Consider the following 16,689-nt stretch of genomic DNA (forward strand, 5'->3'; position numbering starts at 1 on the left):
ATAAAATAGAAGAGCAATTATTGAAGAAAAATTAACTAGAGCCTGTCTTCTTGACTATGTAAATAAGAGATTAAATCCTATTTTCCAATAATAAAATCCTCAAATTGTAAACTTTGTAACTTCAATATGCTTTCATTTTGATCTTCAAAGTCCAATCCTAATAAACGATCACAAACTTATAAGCATTGATAATACTTTGGTATTTCTTCTCCACCAACACATTTTATTGGTTTTTTTTCTTGTTTTGTAGAAGAGGAAGCAGGGGTGGGGAATCGGGGAAATGAGGAGAGGGAAACGAGAAGAGAAGAGAAGAATTTGTTTATTTTCTCACTGTTTCTTGGTGTTATTTCATTATTTTATTTTCTGCTATGTCATTCCAATCCAGCCAATAAGATATGACTTTGCAACTTTTGTTTGTGCTGGACCATGTGCTAGTTGTAGGCGCGCCCATATATGTGTGTGTGTCGTTAATCAATCGCTATGTGTCACACCCCGAATTTTGACAAAATCGGGAAAACAATATTTGTTCCCGACTCTTCGATTTTCGAGGTGTGATGCACTCTCAACTTCCAAAAACCCAACATCAGTTTAAATATACGGATATATAATTAAAAACAAATAAAAAATTCAAATAAACAAAAGTCATCTTCATTACAAAAATTCACAATTATGATTAGATTACAAATCTCCTTTCAATAACTCTTTAATTATAATTACAAATGAAAATACAAAAAACATTGTCTCAACTGAAAATATATTTCACCTCAAGGGAAAACAAAACATATCCTGAAATGTGACACTAACGCAAACCACAAGCAGCAACCAACCTTCTTCAATACTACACCTGTCAAGACTTATCAACTATGTTCATTTAATGAACACACCCGATAAGCAAACATGCAAATCGGGTCAGCATTATAAACAATGCTGGTGTGAGTAGCCCAAAAAAATACAAATTATACTTATACATATATATACACAATCCATAAGGCAGTTAGTTCCTCCTCGAGGCGCCTTAACTTCCAACGACTAATACAACATTCTTAATTACAATAATTAAGGCAGGTAGTTCCTCCACTGAGGCGCCTTAGCTTCCAATTCAATAATAATAAGGTATTTAGTTCCTCCACTGAGACGCCTTAACTTCAAACCCGTACTAGATCAACTGTATCTAATAATAGAATAACCAAACTAACACTTACTCTATACTTACATTGGTGTAAGCCAAATCACAGAGTGAGTCACACCTGCATAAATAATCAATTCAACCCACCCTTCTGCAAAACCTTTGTGAATGCAACATAAATTACCATAAAACAAACATATCATACACATAATTCCAATCATCTCATTGAACCAAATTTCACAACCACCATCAATCATTTATTATAGATTTAACGTACACTTTGATATATTATCACAATTATTGTTTAGAGTTTCTTCAAGTGTCTCTATAATCACGTCATCTTTATATCTTACCTAGTTTCCCTGGCTACCACAATCGTTTCCCAAAGCCGAACATGTACATCCACATGCCTCCCCTCACATAATGAACCACTTTGTGCGCGGCTACCCTAAGCGGGATATCGCATACCAGGTAACCCTCACACGAAAGCCATTATGTGAGTACTGCCACTATTCGGCATAAAATATCGCGCGTCTCGTTCTAGTTTTGCGAACGGAATAATCAAACCACTATTCGGCTACGCCAGAAGGTCATTCAGATTCACTAAAACGCCAGAAGGGTCAATCAAATTACTTACGCCAGAAGGGCCATTCAAATTCACTGAAACGCCAGAAGGGCCAATCATATCACATACGCCCCTCACATAATGAACCACTCCGTGCGCAGCTACCCTAAGCGGGATATCGCATACCAGGTAACCCTCACACGAAAGCCATTATGTGAGTACTGCCACTATTCGGCATAAAATATCGCGCGTCTCGTTCTAGTTTTGCGAATGAAATAATCAAGCCACTATTCGGCTACGCCAGAAGGGCCATTTAGATTCACTGAAACGCCAGAAGGGCCAATCATATCACATACGCCCATCACAAGGGCCAAATCACATGAGTTGTGGTAGCTAGGTTCTAGGATTTTCGTTACGTAATTTATTCAAGTGTCATACATTTATATCTTATAATCATTTCACTATATCACGTGCATGTCAAATACATTATTGCACTAAGCCAAATATATTTAGAATTATCTCAATATATCTCATAACAACTTTCATTCTTTCACGTGCCAATATATTATTGCACTAAGCCACAATCCCGTGGGAAAATATCCACAAATACTATACTACCTCATAGTAGCATCTCACATATATAATAATGGAACGTTTATATCAATTTCTCCAAAAATATTGCATTTAATATATATATCCCAACATATCATATAATGTCACAAGTTGCTCCAAACATATCGCATAACGTTTTTATAGCGTTTTAGGAATATTACGTCTCCGAAAATTTCTTTCTCGTCACGTGTCAAAAATTGCACAATATCAACGTCAAATCTTTCTTAGATAATGACGACCAAATTTATACAAACTTCCCCAGCATTTTAGCATTTAATTTGTCCATATAATTTACAACATAAAATGTAGCACAATTAAACAGACAAAAGTCCACAATCAAAGCCCAAAACCAAAACCCAGAAGTCTAAACATTTAAAGACCCCATTTGGATCTATTTTAAATTCATATGGACCGGTCCAAACAAAGATAGAACTGGCCCAAACAAAAGAAATGAAACTGTCCCAAAAACTTAAACTGAACTGGCTTAAAACACAAATGGGTTCGGCCCAAAGAATAAATGAAATTTGCCCCAAAGACTAAACTGAAAAAGGCCCAAACAACTAACTTATTTCGGCCCAACCAAACAAAAGAAACTAGCCCATTGAACTAAACCAAACTGGTCCGGCCCAAGCCCAAGCGAATTAGAGTTAGAATAGGTGAGACTGGGAGCACCGGATCCAAATCTCGGTCATCCCCTCCACCAAACCAGCTCGCATCCGGCCACTGCAAACCTCCACACACCACCATCCAAAAACCAACCGAAATTAATCCCCATAAAAAACCAACAACATTTAATAAAAGCAAAATCCTCAAATCATTCAATCCATATTCTTCATCAAAACTAGATCTAGAATTTTCGACCTCCATTAATGGCTTCTTCGAGCTTCGACAACCCCCACCCAATCCAGCATTCAATCCCCTCAATCAATCATCATAACTCATCTAAAACAACAATATAACCCACCAAAACAAACAACAAAAATTTAAAGAAGTACAAATTCGAGCTCGCGCCTCCATTAATGCCTATTCAAAGCTTCAACAGAGCTTCAACAACCCCACCCAAATCCGGCATTCAAACCTCCTAATACAACCAATCAGACATCCAACTAACACACCACATATTAAACACAATAAAAGTTTAACAAATATACAGAGATGATCTCTCTGTCTTACGCCACCATTAATGCTTCTTCAAGCTTCGCCAACACAATAATTTTAATAACTAAGAGCATCAAACCATATATAACAGTAATCAGTTTAACAATTTGGCAAGTTTAACACTTCAGCGTGATACAAAAAATATCGAAAGAAGAATAAAGGCATCACAAAGAAATTGAGCAGAAAAACTCGGCAGTAAATGTTTTTATTCTAAAACTCTAGTTTTGATGAAAAAGAAAAACATAACTACTCACCTGTATCGCGAAAAACGTATCTAGAATATGAAAGAAAAATCGAGTCCGCGCCAGCTAGAATACGCATGATCTGTGCTCCGTTTTTCTTTGTTTTAACTTGTCTAGTTCTAATGAAAAATTAGTTTTTCTTAAAAACCTCCATTTTTGAAAAACCATCCATTCTAAAGAATTCTGCCATATTTCACTTTAAGAAATTTTCTATATTTTCTCCCATAAATTTCAGAATTATTCTCTCCATGTTTCCTTATTAATACAATCTCTACACATTATTTTAAAACTTAAAAACTTTCCTATTAAATCATTTTTCAAACCAAACAAACTATTTTCCCTCTTTTTTTCAAAAGGTCAAACATACATATTCACTCAACTTAACTTAAGACTTAGTCAATATTATATTATTATTATTATTATTATTTTGCAAAATAATTAATTTTGGACATTTAATAAAATGAGGGTGTTACAGCTATACACATTTCAAAAGAATCTCGTCCCAAGATTCGGAAGTAAGGTAAACTATACGAACAAATAACGTTGGTTATTAACTTAGAACCTACACAAGAATATACAGAGATATTAAACTTAAGCAAGATAACTTTGATATGAATTATTTTTAAATAATTCCAGAATATATGTCCTCATGCCATTACAAAATCTATTATAGTTTAACTGCCTATATTGAAACAAATTATTACTGTCACTTAAACACAAAACAAATATATCGCTTCTCATTAGCATGCAGTTTCTTGACACGTAGCAACCTCTAAGAAAAAGTAATATTATACTTAAACAAATCAATAATGTGAGGTAAGTTCATCCCTGCATAAAATATTATGGAGTTTTTCATTATCAAACACAAAAAAAAATTAGTGTCCTAACACACTTAAAACAAAATCAATCATGTCATTGAAACTACAATAAAAATCTCAAACATTTTAATTAAGTGTACTCCTGTTTCCTATGAGTCAATTCGAAAGGGAAACATCGAATTAAAAATACAAACAATAATATGAATCAATAATATTCACTACTCTAAACACCAATGTATCATCATCAATAACGCATTAAAACACTCTTATTTAATTTTACATCAATTTTTTTCTCTTATTATCATGGATGACAATCTAAGCAATGGACATACTACGCATTTCATAAGAGAAATTGAAACAACAAAATGCATATAATTTGTAGTTTGTTTCATGACTGCTCACACCATAGGTCATTCATTCAGATGCATTTAGAGTCCACTGGATTTGTCTTTCTTTCTTTCTTTCTAGATTAGTAGTCCATTGGATTTGTCACCATTGGTCACTCATTCAGAGTCAATTTTGAACTATTGAGCATTGGCAACATCCATTGAGAAAGTTCCACAACTAACTTCATAAAATATAAGAAACAGAGTATAGATTTGATGTTATATTTATATGCTATGCGTTTCTAGATCCAACTGCTGCAACACCTACTATATATATCAGGGCACTAAAACAAATCAGCAACATTAGAAAAAGTTAACTATCAGACGAAAAGAAAGATTCCTGACCTGAACCAAATCCACAAAGATCACGATATCATTGAACAAAATCTTCAAAACACAAAGATGCCATCACTTACTATTCATATACAAAAGAATGTATGCCCCTACATATTTAATCTTCCAAAAAGAATATGATTCCTACATATTTTGTCCATAAAAAAGAATCGGAATTCTATATATTTAATCCACCAAAAAAAATGGCAGCGTCTTTTCGTCCTCGATCGTTCCCTTTTCAACCTCAAAAGTACGTTTTTCCTCCTCGATCATTCCCTTTTCAATCTCAAAAGTGTTTTTATCTGTTGCAAACATGAACATGTAAAATAGTTTTAGTACACAATAAATTGAGTTAGAAACTTACTTGTAACAGTCGAGAGAAAATAATTACCTTAAAATCACATCTTCTCATTGTTGTTTAGAATGTCAATATGGTCATGTCCCAAGTTTTCAACAGTCTCATCAGTAGGGGCTGCATATAAAAATAGTTAAAATTAGTACAAATCTATGAAAAAAATAGTGTGGAATGCCCACAAAGTACTTACAAGGCATAAATAAGTTTGCTTGCAGCTTTGGATTTTTTGGACATCTTCGTCTATCATGCTCTGTGCTTTTACATAAGACACACTTCCTTTTCTTTTTATTCGAAGCTATCTCAATAGCGGGCTTCCACCTCTCATTGTTATTACCTTTCTCCTTCCTCGTGCCACCCTTCGGTCTTCCTTTCGTTTCAGAGATAACTGGATCTAATATTGGCATTTGTCATGATCCCTTAAACACAAGTCCTTCTTGATGGTTCTGGGCACTTGAAGTCTCGACATTTTTTGCAATCTTAGCAATTTCATCACGCTCATTTAAAATATTGAGAAAGAGTCCTTCAATTCCCACTAATGCCATCTTATACAATTTTTCATCTTCGGAAGCAACACACCACATTTGGGTAGATCTACGACATAGATGACTTAGCCTAAATGCTTTAGGACAACCATGAACACCATGTAATGCTTGTTCATCCATTCCTCTAAATAAGTTAGCTCCTTTGGTCCATCTCTTCAAAATGTACGGTGATGGAATTTTATCCACATCATGACGAACAAATATTTTCAAAACATGTCTACATAGTATGTCTGTAAACTCGAAGTGACCGCATTCACAAGACACCGTTTCTTTCTCTTTGTTCCACTTCACGACATATTGATGACCAGAAACAGCAAGCACAGAAGTAACCATGTTAGTGTCACAAACTCCATCCCATATTGGTTCACTAGCTTTAAGTTTATCCACCAATTCCAATTGGATACGAAACTTGTCGAACATATTCCGAGTATAGACACTTGCTGCATGTTTTAATAGCAAGTTGTGTTCACTGACGATTCGATCCTTATGTTCTGAAACAAAATCCTCGTCACATTCATTCCGACCTATCCTTTTTAAAGCTTTATCATATCTATTAACAAAATCACCCAGACTAGTTCTATAGTTTAGAAACTCATTAAAGAAGGCATTGACCCCCTCACTACGACCTGTCGTATTCATACCAGCAAAAAATGTACGACGATGATATATAGGTGCCCAACATTCTCTTATATCAAACAAACCCTCAAGCCAAGGATTCTTAGTCAACTTAAATTCTTCCATCAAGCTTTTCCATATCCTTTCAAAGTCTTCAACCTTATATGTAAAGTGAATGCATTTCTCCAATCCATTCTTAAACTTTGAGTTTTTGAAATAAACATGTCCCAACTTTTCACCAAATTTCTTTTTAATATGCCAAATGCATAGGCGATGTTTCGTATTAGGGAAAACCTTTTTCACAGCACCACACATGGCAGCATCTTGATTAGTGATGATGGAGGTTGGATGTCGACCACCCATTGCTTCAACCCATGTCTTGAACAACCAATAAAAAGTAGCCTCTATTTCATCGTGAAGAAGTGCACATCCAAATTGTATAGATTGGTAATGATGATTGACACCGGTAAAAGGGGTAAATGACATTTTGAATTTGTTTGTCATGTATGTGGTATCAAATGTTACAACATCACCAAATTGTTCATACGCCATACGAGATCTTGGATCAACCCAAAAAAAGTTTGTTGCTCTTCCTTTTTGATCAACTTGCATGTCATAAAAATATTGAGGATTTTCTCGATACTTCTTTTGAAAATAGTTAATAACTGATTGAGCATCACCTTCCCCTAGTCTTTTTCTGATTTCCCTTGTTGTCCGCAAAGTGGTTCCAAAGAATCTCGTCGCCATACCCAAATTGGTCACCTCCAAAAATCCAAGGAACCTTAGACACTCGCATATTCTCCCTATCAAATCTCTCAGTCAAATCCTTAGCAGCAACATGCATATTCCTATTAGACGGCAAATGGTGTCTTTTAATTGGTGTAACAAAATTATGGTTATGTCCCTTTTCATAGACAGAAACTTTCCACTTCTTAATTTCCTTCATGTACAATATCCGCATGCTTGCCAAACAAGCGTTTTTTGACAGTGGAACAACTACGAGCTTTTCCCTTGCGATTGACGTTGTGTTCCTTCTTATGAGTTCCCTCACGTGAACATACAAACAAGACATTTGTCACTTCATCCACGCGAGATTGAGTTTTCTGTGATGATTTTATTCTAATGGTAAATCCCTCTTGTCGATCATATTCTTGATAATATTCCTTCGCTTCATCAATGGAATCAAAAAGCATGCCCACTTGTGGCTCTTTTTGGTTTTCAACCTCTGTAGGACTCGAAGTATTTCTGTCACCATTTTGTGGCAAGTCATTTCTCTGACTTTGATTTTCATATCTGTCAACTTCTACCAAATTCAAACTTTCTCACCTTATTTCATTTGAAACTTCAGAACTAACATGCTCCACCATTTGACCACTTCTGATAGAATCTGAAACAATTTTAGTTGGTAAAGTCAATGAAATGCGTTTAAAGTCTACAAAAAAACTGAAATTTCAAAACTTTGGGTTGAGAAATTTCTATACTAAAAATGTAGAACAACATGCTGGAAAAAGAAAAATAGAAGATGCAAGTAGCATAGGAAGAAACAAAATATTTCATAATATAATTAAGAGAATGAGAAAAACTTGTAAAAACTACCTTATCCCTCTTAAAACTCTGTGTCTTATTCCTCTTTGAGCAAATAGAGAAGAAATGGGACAAACTTGTCTTCGTTGAAGTATTGCTATAGGGTGAATTATGAAACCAAAACAGAGAAGGGATTTTTTGACGGAAATGTTTTTGGCGAAAGAAAAGTATTTAGGCTGGTGAAGAAGAGGATTAGAGCTTCTTCTCTCTCTTTCTCCCCAACTCTCGTATTCTGTTTTTCAGAAGAAAATAAAAGAATTCCAACCCGGGTTTAATTTATTGTTGAACCGGGTTTAACTCAAAAAACCGGTTTAAAAAATTGCTCTCTCAGTTCTTTCCTAACCGTTAGGTCTGTAATGATCCAGTGGCCCAGATCTTGAGTGACTTTGTGTGTCATTTTTATATGTCCCTAGATCCCCTCCCATAAATAATAGTCTCACATGATGAAGCTGCACTCCAATTGATAGAGTGGGCTCTCACCCATCAAAGCCCCGACCATTTTTGAGTTAAAATCTCACACCATACATGTAGAGCACAGAATTGACAGAAAAGAGAAAACAAAAGAAAATTGTGTCACACAAGTCCAGATTGTGGGGAGTGCCACCATTTTATTTGTACTGTCATCAGGAAGTGTGTTCTTCAGGCCATGCATGGAGGGGTCCAGCTAGCTTATGGGCACCATTATTTTTCAGTACACTACATATTTGGTTTTTTTCATTTACGCCGTGACCAAAATAGAAATCCTTTCTTGCTTCAACTTCATATTTGAATGAACTTTTAGTGCTCGTTCAACCCTTCAAGCCATAGAGGGTCTTAATTATCTTACTAATAAAATGTAAGTTATATAACTTAACATTTTATTTTTTTTAACGTTTCTTTTGTGTCATTATATTATTAATGCTTATGTGAAAATCTGATTATTAGAAGCTAGCAAAATTATGTTGGAGTTTCATACTTCCACTAGTGACACTTCTAGTTATTTAGACGTTTTGGTTATGTTTTAGCTTTCATATATATAAAAGAAAAAAAAGAAGTAATCTTTAGTTGGAACGTCTTCTATATGGATGAATATCATGAACTCGTGAAGAATAGATGCAAACAAAGTTCAGTAACCGTGCATTGTAGTATATGTAAATGAATTATTATAACCAACTGCAGATGCATAGTATTCATGTTGTATTGCACGCAATGTGGAAATTATGTACGTTCAGAGTCCAATGTTATTATGTTAACCATGTATGAAGTCCAGATGAATAGATGATACTTGTTAGAGAAACAAAAACAGGAGATCAAAGTCCCATTTCTGGTAGATGTACTTCTTTTTTGTGTAAAAAATAAAACTTGAAATTGGAAATCCGAATTATCCAACCAATCAATTTTCCCTGAAAGTCAGGATAGAATCGTAGACATGTTAAAAATCCTAGGCCAGGTTCTTAAGATGCGATGAAAATGTTAACTCGTAGAGCTTTTTTATTCTGTTTTTCCCTTCTTACTCTGTACACAGGCGAACACTCCTATATAGCTCATGGAAGGAGCTATATATATTAGCATAGATGGAGACAAGGGGGGGGGTGGGGCAGTCGCCCCCCAAAGGTTTTGAAGAACTATTATATTCTATGTATTATCAGTATGAATTTTTTTGAATACGTAGAGGTTTGCCCCCCTCAAAATAAGTTTAAATATTTTACTACCACCCCCTCATAATTTTTGACTATGTTTTTTAAACGTGAAACCACAACATAATCTTCTTATAATAGGTGTAGGAGCGCCATATCAAACCCAAGTGTTTTATCATTAATCTATTCAAGATTCCTTTACCAATGGGCATCATTTTTGAGTTGAAATTTTCATGGGTACAATTGATTCACAGCTGCAAGAATTAAATCACAGGTTTAAGGAGGATGTAATGAGATTGTTTATTCTTAGCTCTGCTTTAGATCCCAGGAACAATTATAGATCATTCAAAATTAATGATATTTGCGAGCTGCAAATAATTATTATCCGATGGATTTCACCGAGCAAGAAAATTTTCATTTGAGATACCAGTTGCAAAACTATGAGAATGACATTCTCATACACTCTGAGTTTCAAAATTTGTCACCCATTTCCAAGTTGTGTTAAGTTTTGATAGAAACAGGAAAGTCAACAATTTATCATCTTATAGATAGACTGATTCTGATTCGTCTTGTGTTGACTTTACATGTTTCAACTGCTACATCGAAACGTGCATTTTCAGCGATGAGGATTGTAAAGACCAGGCTACGTAATAGGATGAAAGATGATTATCTAGCAAATTATTTGATTGTGTTTATTGAGAAAGATATTGCTAGACAATTTGATAAAGATTCTATCATAGATGCTTTTGATGTCTTGAAGAAAACTCGGCGAGAGCGGCTTCAAATGCCTGACTTGGCTACTTGAGCTCCTTGTTCGATCTTTTTTGTATTGGAGGATATAGGCTAACAAACCAATAGGTTCTTTTTGTTTGTAAATGTGGTATGTGGATACAAGTGATCATGATTAATTGTATATCCTCTTTGATTTTGCAATCATACTTTTTTATGACAAATATATGTATGCAGAAACTGTCATTCCAATTGTGGTGTTGTTTACTTACTGTCCATTACTATAGACAATGTATAAGTCATTTTATGGTTAATTTATATGTACAATATATAATTTATATGTTGGACTATAGTGTAGCGTGAGTGAATTTGTAGTAGAAGAATGAAAAAAATATAAGTGGTGAATTTGGGTTAACTAGTATTACCATATCCCCCTCCCCCTAGATGAGCCAATTAGGATTTTTTTTTTTTGCGTACCTGGGGGGAGACCCTAATTTCCCCCCTAGGGGGGGGGTCCTAATTGGCTCATCTGGGGGGATGTGGTAATTTTTGTTTTCAGGCCTTGATGTGGTGATGACCATAGTTGTTATACTTACTTACAAACCATCTGATCGGATATGCCAATTCAACGATTTGGCTTAGTTTTTTGGAGACGAAATAGCATGAGAGTACACGTAATATATGGAATAGACCTCTTAAAACAGTCTATATAAGTGACTGTGGGGAGCTTAAAGTGGCCAAGCCTTTGCTTTCTCCTAGTCTGCCTTGATTGTTCCTTTTCGAGATCCATGGGGTATGTTCATAATTTGAATGTTTTACTTCATCTACTAATACATTTTGTTATCCCTTGTTAATTACATGGTCAAAGTGGTAAACACGCTTCATGTTATTTCATTTTCTGAAATAGTTTAAGCACTCCCCCCTAGGTCAGATTTCTGGCTCCGTCCAACCGTCTTGTATTTTGATTGTGTATATACACTCGCTAACTCGCCCCCTAGGTCAGATTCCTGGCTCCGTCCCTATATATTAGGATATTATCTAGATCCCACAATATGTGGAGTCTAATACAATAAGGAAACTTTAGATTTCCTACATCTATTACAATTTCTACAGCTCACACCAACACTCCCCCTCAAGTTGGTGCGTAGATATCTCCAATGCCCATAGATATCTCCAATGCCCAACTTGACAAGTGAGTTGTAGAATATTCTACTGGAAACAGCCTTTGTTAGTATAACTGCCAGTTGGTCTTTAGACTTAACAAATGGAAATTGAACTATCTTGGCCTCGAGTTTCTGTTTAATGAAATGTCTGTCTACCTCAACATGTTTTGTGCGGTCATGCTGAACTGGATTATGAGCAATATCTTTTGTCGCCTTGTTATCACAGAATAAACTTATTGCAGAAACAGGTGTGTACCCAATCTCTGTCAGTAACCTCTTTAACCAAAGAAGTTCACATAGCCCTTTGGTCATTCCTCTAAATTCAGCTTCGACACTAGATAAGGCTACTACCTTCTGCTTCTTACTCCTCCAAGTAACTAAGTTGCCTCCCACAAAGGTAAAGTAGCCTGATGTAGATCTTCTATCCATAACACTTCCTGCCCAATCTGCATCTGTATAACCACCAATATCCAGATGATTATTCTTTGAGAACATAAGCCCCTTCCCAGGAGCAGATTTCAAGTAGCGAAGAATTCGAACTACTGCATTCATGTGATCTTCACTAGGACAGTGCATAAATTGACTTACTAAGCTCACTGCATAAGCAATATCTGGCCGTGTATGTGACTGTATTAACCTAAAAACTCTTCATCTCTTTTTTCTCTCTTCCTTCTTTCTCTAATGCGGCCTCCCCTTTTCCTCTCCTCTTCTTTTCTTTATATACCCCTCCCACTCCCTCTATGCACCGTCCATCTGTCCCTTCATCAAACGGTTCTCCCCATTGCCGTACCACGGCCACATCTGACTCTTAGGGTTCCGCGGCTCCAATCCTCTGCTCCCTATGGTAATGTATTAAGCTGCTCCACTCCCTTGTCCCGCTAACTCAGTCAAGCCTATCCAGTTCGTTCCCCTCCCCTTCATCACATGACTATTACTTGTGCCACGTCCACTCTTTAGAGTTTCGCGGAAATGATCTAGTACTTACCGGACTATCTTGTTTCACTGCCTTCTTCCTTTGTCCTTGTCCAAACCCCGTATCCTATAATGGCCACTACAAATGCCCCTTCTCGACTTCGCGGTCATATGATTGACCCGAGGTCGAGAACTTCCACCTCCTTATCTTCTCTCCAGCTAATACATGTTCACCTTGGGAAGCGTGAGATGTGACAGGCACTCATCACGCGTGCTTTTTCTGGCGGCCCCTTGTTTCCTGTGCTTACACGTGTCGTCTTTCGGCTAGAATTCCAGCCGACGCTTCGATTTCCTCGCCACCCTAAAATTACCTTTTTGCCTCTATACTATTTAAACGATACTCCTTCTCCATCTTCCCTCACTTTCTTTTCTCTCGTATCTTATTCCCCTCTCACTTTGCTCCAATTCTCCATTTTTCTTTCCCTTCACTCCTTCGCTGGTGCTCGCGTGCTAACCGGTGGTGATCTCTCCGGTATTCTTCTTCCCCTCCGGCTATCATTCAAGGCCTCACCAGCTCTCTCTTCCCCTTAACCGGTACATTTTTTCTTGGCACTCTTCTCTTTAGTTTCACTGTCTTTTCCCTTTCTCTTTTCTTTTCTTGTTTTGAAATGCTCCGATTTCTGGAATCTGTTCATCTCCCTTATGATGTCCGACCGTGAATCCGGCGACTTGTCATCTTCCCGTTCAGTGGGGGCATCCTCTCCTCCGCCTCCTGCTTCCACTGCGGTACCCTCCACTTCCGGCCGCCTCACTACTTTACTGCCGCCCCCCCTAGATCTCGTAGACCTAATTTGGACGCCCTTAGAGCTGCATACGGTGTTCCAGCTGATGTTCAATTGGAACACATGTCCTCTGTCACTCACTACCCCCATTTGGTTCCCCGCCGACCGGGCTCTTTTGTCATCACGGTAGGCCAGATAGTTGCCGGTCTATGGCTTCCCCTTTCCCTCCTGGATGTCGAAGTTTGCAACCACTTTAACATTCCCCCTTACCAAGGCATCGGTAATTTTTTGCGGATAATGTATGCCGCGAATTCTTACAATAGGACCCAAGAACCTAAGATCACCAGCCGCGACATCTACTCTCATTACTACCTCAAAACTAGCACCAAGGACGTCAGCATAGGATACCAATCCTTCTGTGTTCGTCCTAAGAAACAATCTTTCCTCCTTCGTCTTACCACTTCAGATAAAGTTTGGCACCACTACCCTCTTTATGTTTCAGGACACTTCCTGTCCGCGGATATTCCCTCACCCTGACTCTTAATCATCTTGCCTTCCAACTTTGCGGTGAGTATTATAGTTCTTTTCCCGCTATTTGAAATGTTTTCCACTTAACCTATTAACTCACAATTGCTCTTATTTGCAGGTTGGTGGCCGGATTCCAAATCTCGGATTTACGACAACATCTCCTGTCCCATCTTTACCAAGCTCCACGACCTTGGTTCTGCCCAAGCCGACTTTTTAGGTATTCATCCCACCACCGCTACTCCCTTAGTACCCATTCCCGCTCTCAACACCTTCCGTGGATTAACTGGTCCTTTTTTTCCTCCCCCTCCTCCCAAAGAGTGAAAGTCCCGTGCTTCTCCTCCTTCAAAGAAAAGGTCTCGCCCCCATAAGTCTCACCGCCCCTCTCCACAAACTTCCTCACACTCTTCTGCCTCTCAAGTCCCTCAAGACCTCCACCCTTCCTCCATTCCCGACGACGTCCCGTCCTACCGCTCTATTTCCCACTGGGACGATCAATTCACCTCACTCCCATCTCCTCCAGAAGACATGGATGTTCGCAAGCAGAAGTTATTCGACAATGGTTTCGACGGTGATGTGATGGAAGTACCACCCACCGCCATGCATGCACCGGTTGATCAATAGCCAGCCAAGAGGCGGCGGACCTCCACATCTGAGGGGCCTGTCTCTGCAATTCACCGGGATTTCGTGCCTGAAAGCCAAGCGCTAGCTTCTGCGCCGTCTCAACCAGCTAACTCCTCTCCCTGCGCTCGCTGGCTTGGCAAGGAACCCACTCAGCCTCCTGCCCCGGCATCCACTCTTGCGCCTGTTGAAGACTTCTGTCCCGTTTTTAATGTGCGCAACTGGAAAGTAAATACTATGGACTCCGCTTTAGATAATGCTGTTGTGGCCTCCTCCCTGATCTATAACGCTCATCTGCCTAAGGATATTGCATATGCTGATGGGGGTACTGTTTCGACCAAATATGATCAAAACACCAAGTGTTGATGGAAAAAGACGAAGAACGTAGAAAAGTAATTAGAAAAATGATAGTGATCGGGGGAATGATGAGACTCAGACCTTCGCGGTTGCCTCACGCACCCAAATTATCGGTGGGATCAAGTCTCAAGAACGTAGTTCTGAATGAAAAATAGTTTGATATTTATATAGGTAGCGTAGAGAGTCCTTGTAGATCAAGTATTCTTGTAGTTTGAGTAATTGTGATAGAATATAAATCTCAACTGATAATTATCTCTTTGATAAGAAACGAATCTGGACATAAATCAACGTACATTCGTGGCAAGCCATGTGGCTAAGGTTCAGCCTTAGACACACGAGTTAATGGGCCCAATACATTGATCCATGATATTGCGAATTGGGCTTTAGCCCTGTCGATTAAACGAATAAAGTGGAGACTCCTACCAATGGACGTTTGCCACGTAGGTGGGGGTCGAAACAGGTACCTTTGACCAGCATCGCACCTCGCTATACACAAACTGGGAAAGGGTATAACTTCCTCTCCTTTTTTTTTTTTTTTTTCTTTTACTACTCTACCTTTCTGAATCAGGTGAGCCTGGATATCTCCTTCATGATCCGCGGCCTTCTCTGCGCCAAGAACAAGGTGACCGCCCTAGAACAGGAGCTCAACGGCCCCACTGGTTTGCGAGCGGCCTACTCCGAACTTCAGACAGATCTGGCAGCTGCCAATTTGGCCAAAGTCCAGGCTCATGACGAACTTAAGTCCACGGAATCATCCCATCAACTATACATGGACTCCGTCAACGATCGCTTGCGCTGTCAAAGAGAAGAACTTCTCCACCATCACCAGCTTAATCTGGACGCCCTCACCCAACAGCATGAAAAAACTGTGGACGCCCTCAGTCAGGCCCACAAGGATGACACCGCCAAAATTATGGAACAACACCAGTCAGACATGACGGCTCTCCGCGACCGTTTCAAAACTTTGGCGGAGAAGAGGGTGGCTCGGAAAGTCTAGGAGAAACTCGCTCTGCTCACCCAGGAAGGCCGCCTTCTTCCAGAGAGACCTTCCGATCTGGTGACTAACCCCACTGAAGTCGCCGATGATCCTACGGTAGCTGCAGATCCTTCTGGCATACCCAAGAACATTGGGATGAGCGACGACCCCCTCCCTGCCGCAACTATACCGGAGTCCCCTGCTGCCGCTACTGAAATTACTGTTGCTGAGGACATAGCTGATTCATCAACCTAGGGAATGCCCTAGTTTTCTCTTTATATCAAATATTTGTCACTAACTTGCGACCTGGATTTGCCAAGTCCGCATATTTTGCTATGTAGCTTCCCTTTAAATGTCTGTGGTTCGCCATACTTTTCTTACTCCCATCATTTCTTCTAGCATGATACTTGATTTAATATGTTATGTTGTCCCCTCCTTATCTGTTGGTTCTTTCTCCATATGCAAACCTCTCTCTATGCCACGTTGTTCCCTCTTTAGTATGTTATGCATCATTTTCATCTTTGGTTTGTGGAGGACTTTTCCCACTCCGCGGTCTTGACCAATTATTGGATCCCCTCTCTTTGCATCATGCATCTCTCGCATCTCGGAGGGCTCATCCCACTCCGCTGTTGGGGACACTCTCTTTGCCCCAGGTGTTCCGCGGAGGGCTCA

The 16,689-nt window shown here is 38.6% G+C and overlaps 1 protein-coding gene across 1 annotated transcript; it reads right to left on the reverse strand.

The window, feature by feature from the left end:
- Positions 1-6,002: 6,002 nt before the first annotated feature.
- Positions 6,003-7,115, reverse strand: LOC147506062 (protein FAR1-RELATED SEQUENCE 5-like). The gene has a single exon (XM_086605687.1). It carries the CDS (start codon positions 7,113-7,115, stop codon positions 6,003-6,005), a length of 1,113 nt encoding a protein of 370 aa, XP_086461813.1.
- Between the last annotated feature and the right edge of the window lie 9,574 nt (positions 7,116-16,689).

This window comes from Coptis chinensis, chromosome 4 (genome assembly GCF_015680905.1).
Source record: "Coptis chinensis isolate HL-2020 chromosome 4, ASM1568090v1, whole genome shotgun sequence".
In the NCBI taxonomy this organism is placed as follows: Eukaryota; Viridiplantae; Streptophyta; class Magnoliopsida; order Ranunculales; family Ranunculaceae; genus Coptis; species Coptis chinensis.

Coding starts and splice junctions, on each gene's coding strand:
- LOC147506062 (XM_086605687.1), bottom strand. CDS start 7,115: ATGGGTGGTCGACATCCAACCTCCATCATCACTAATCAAGATGCTGCC.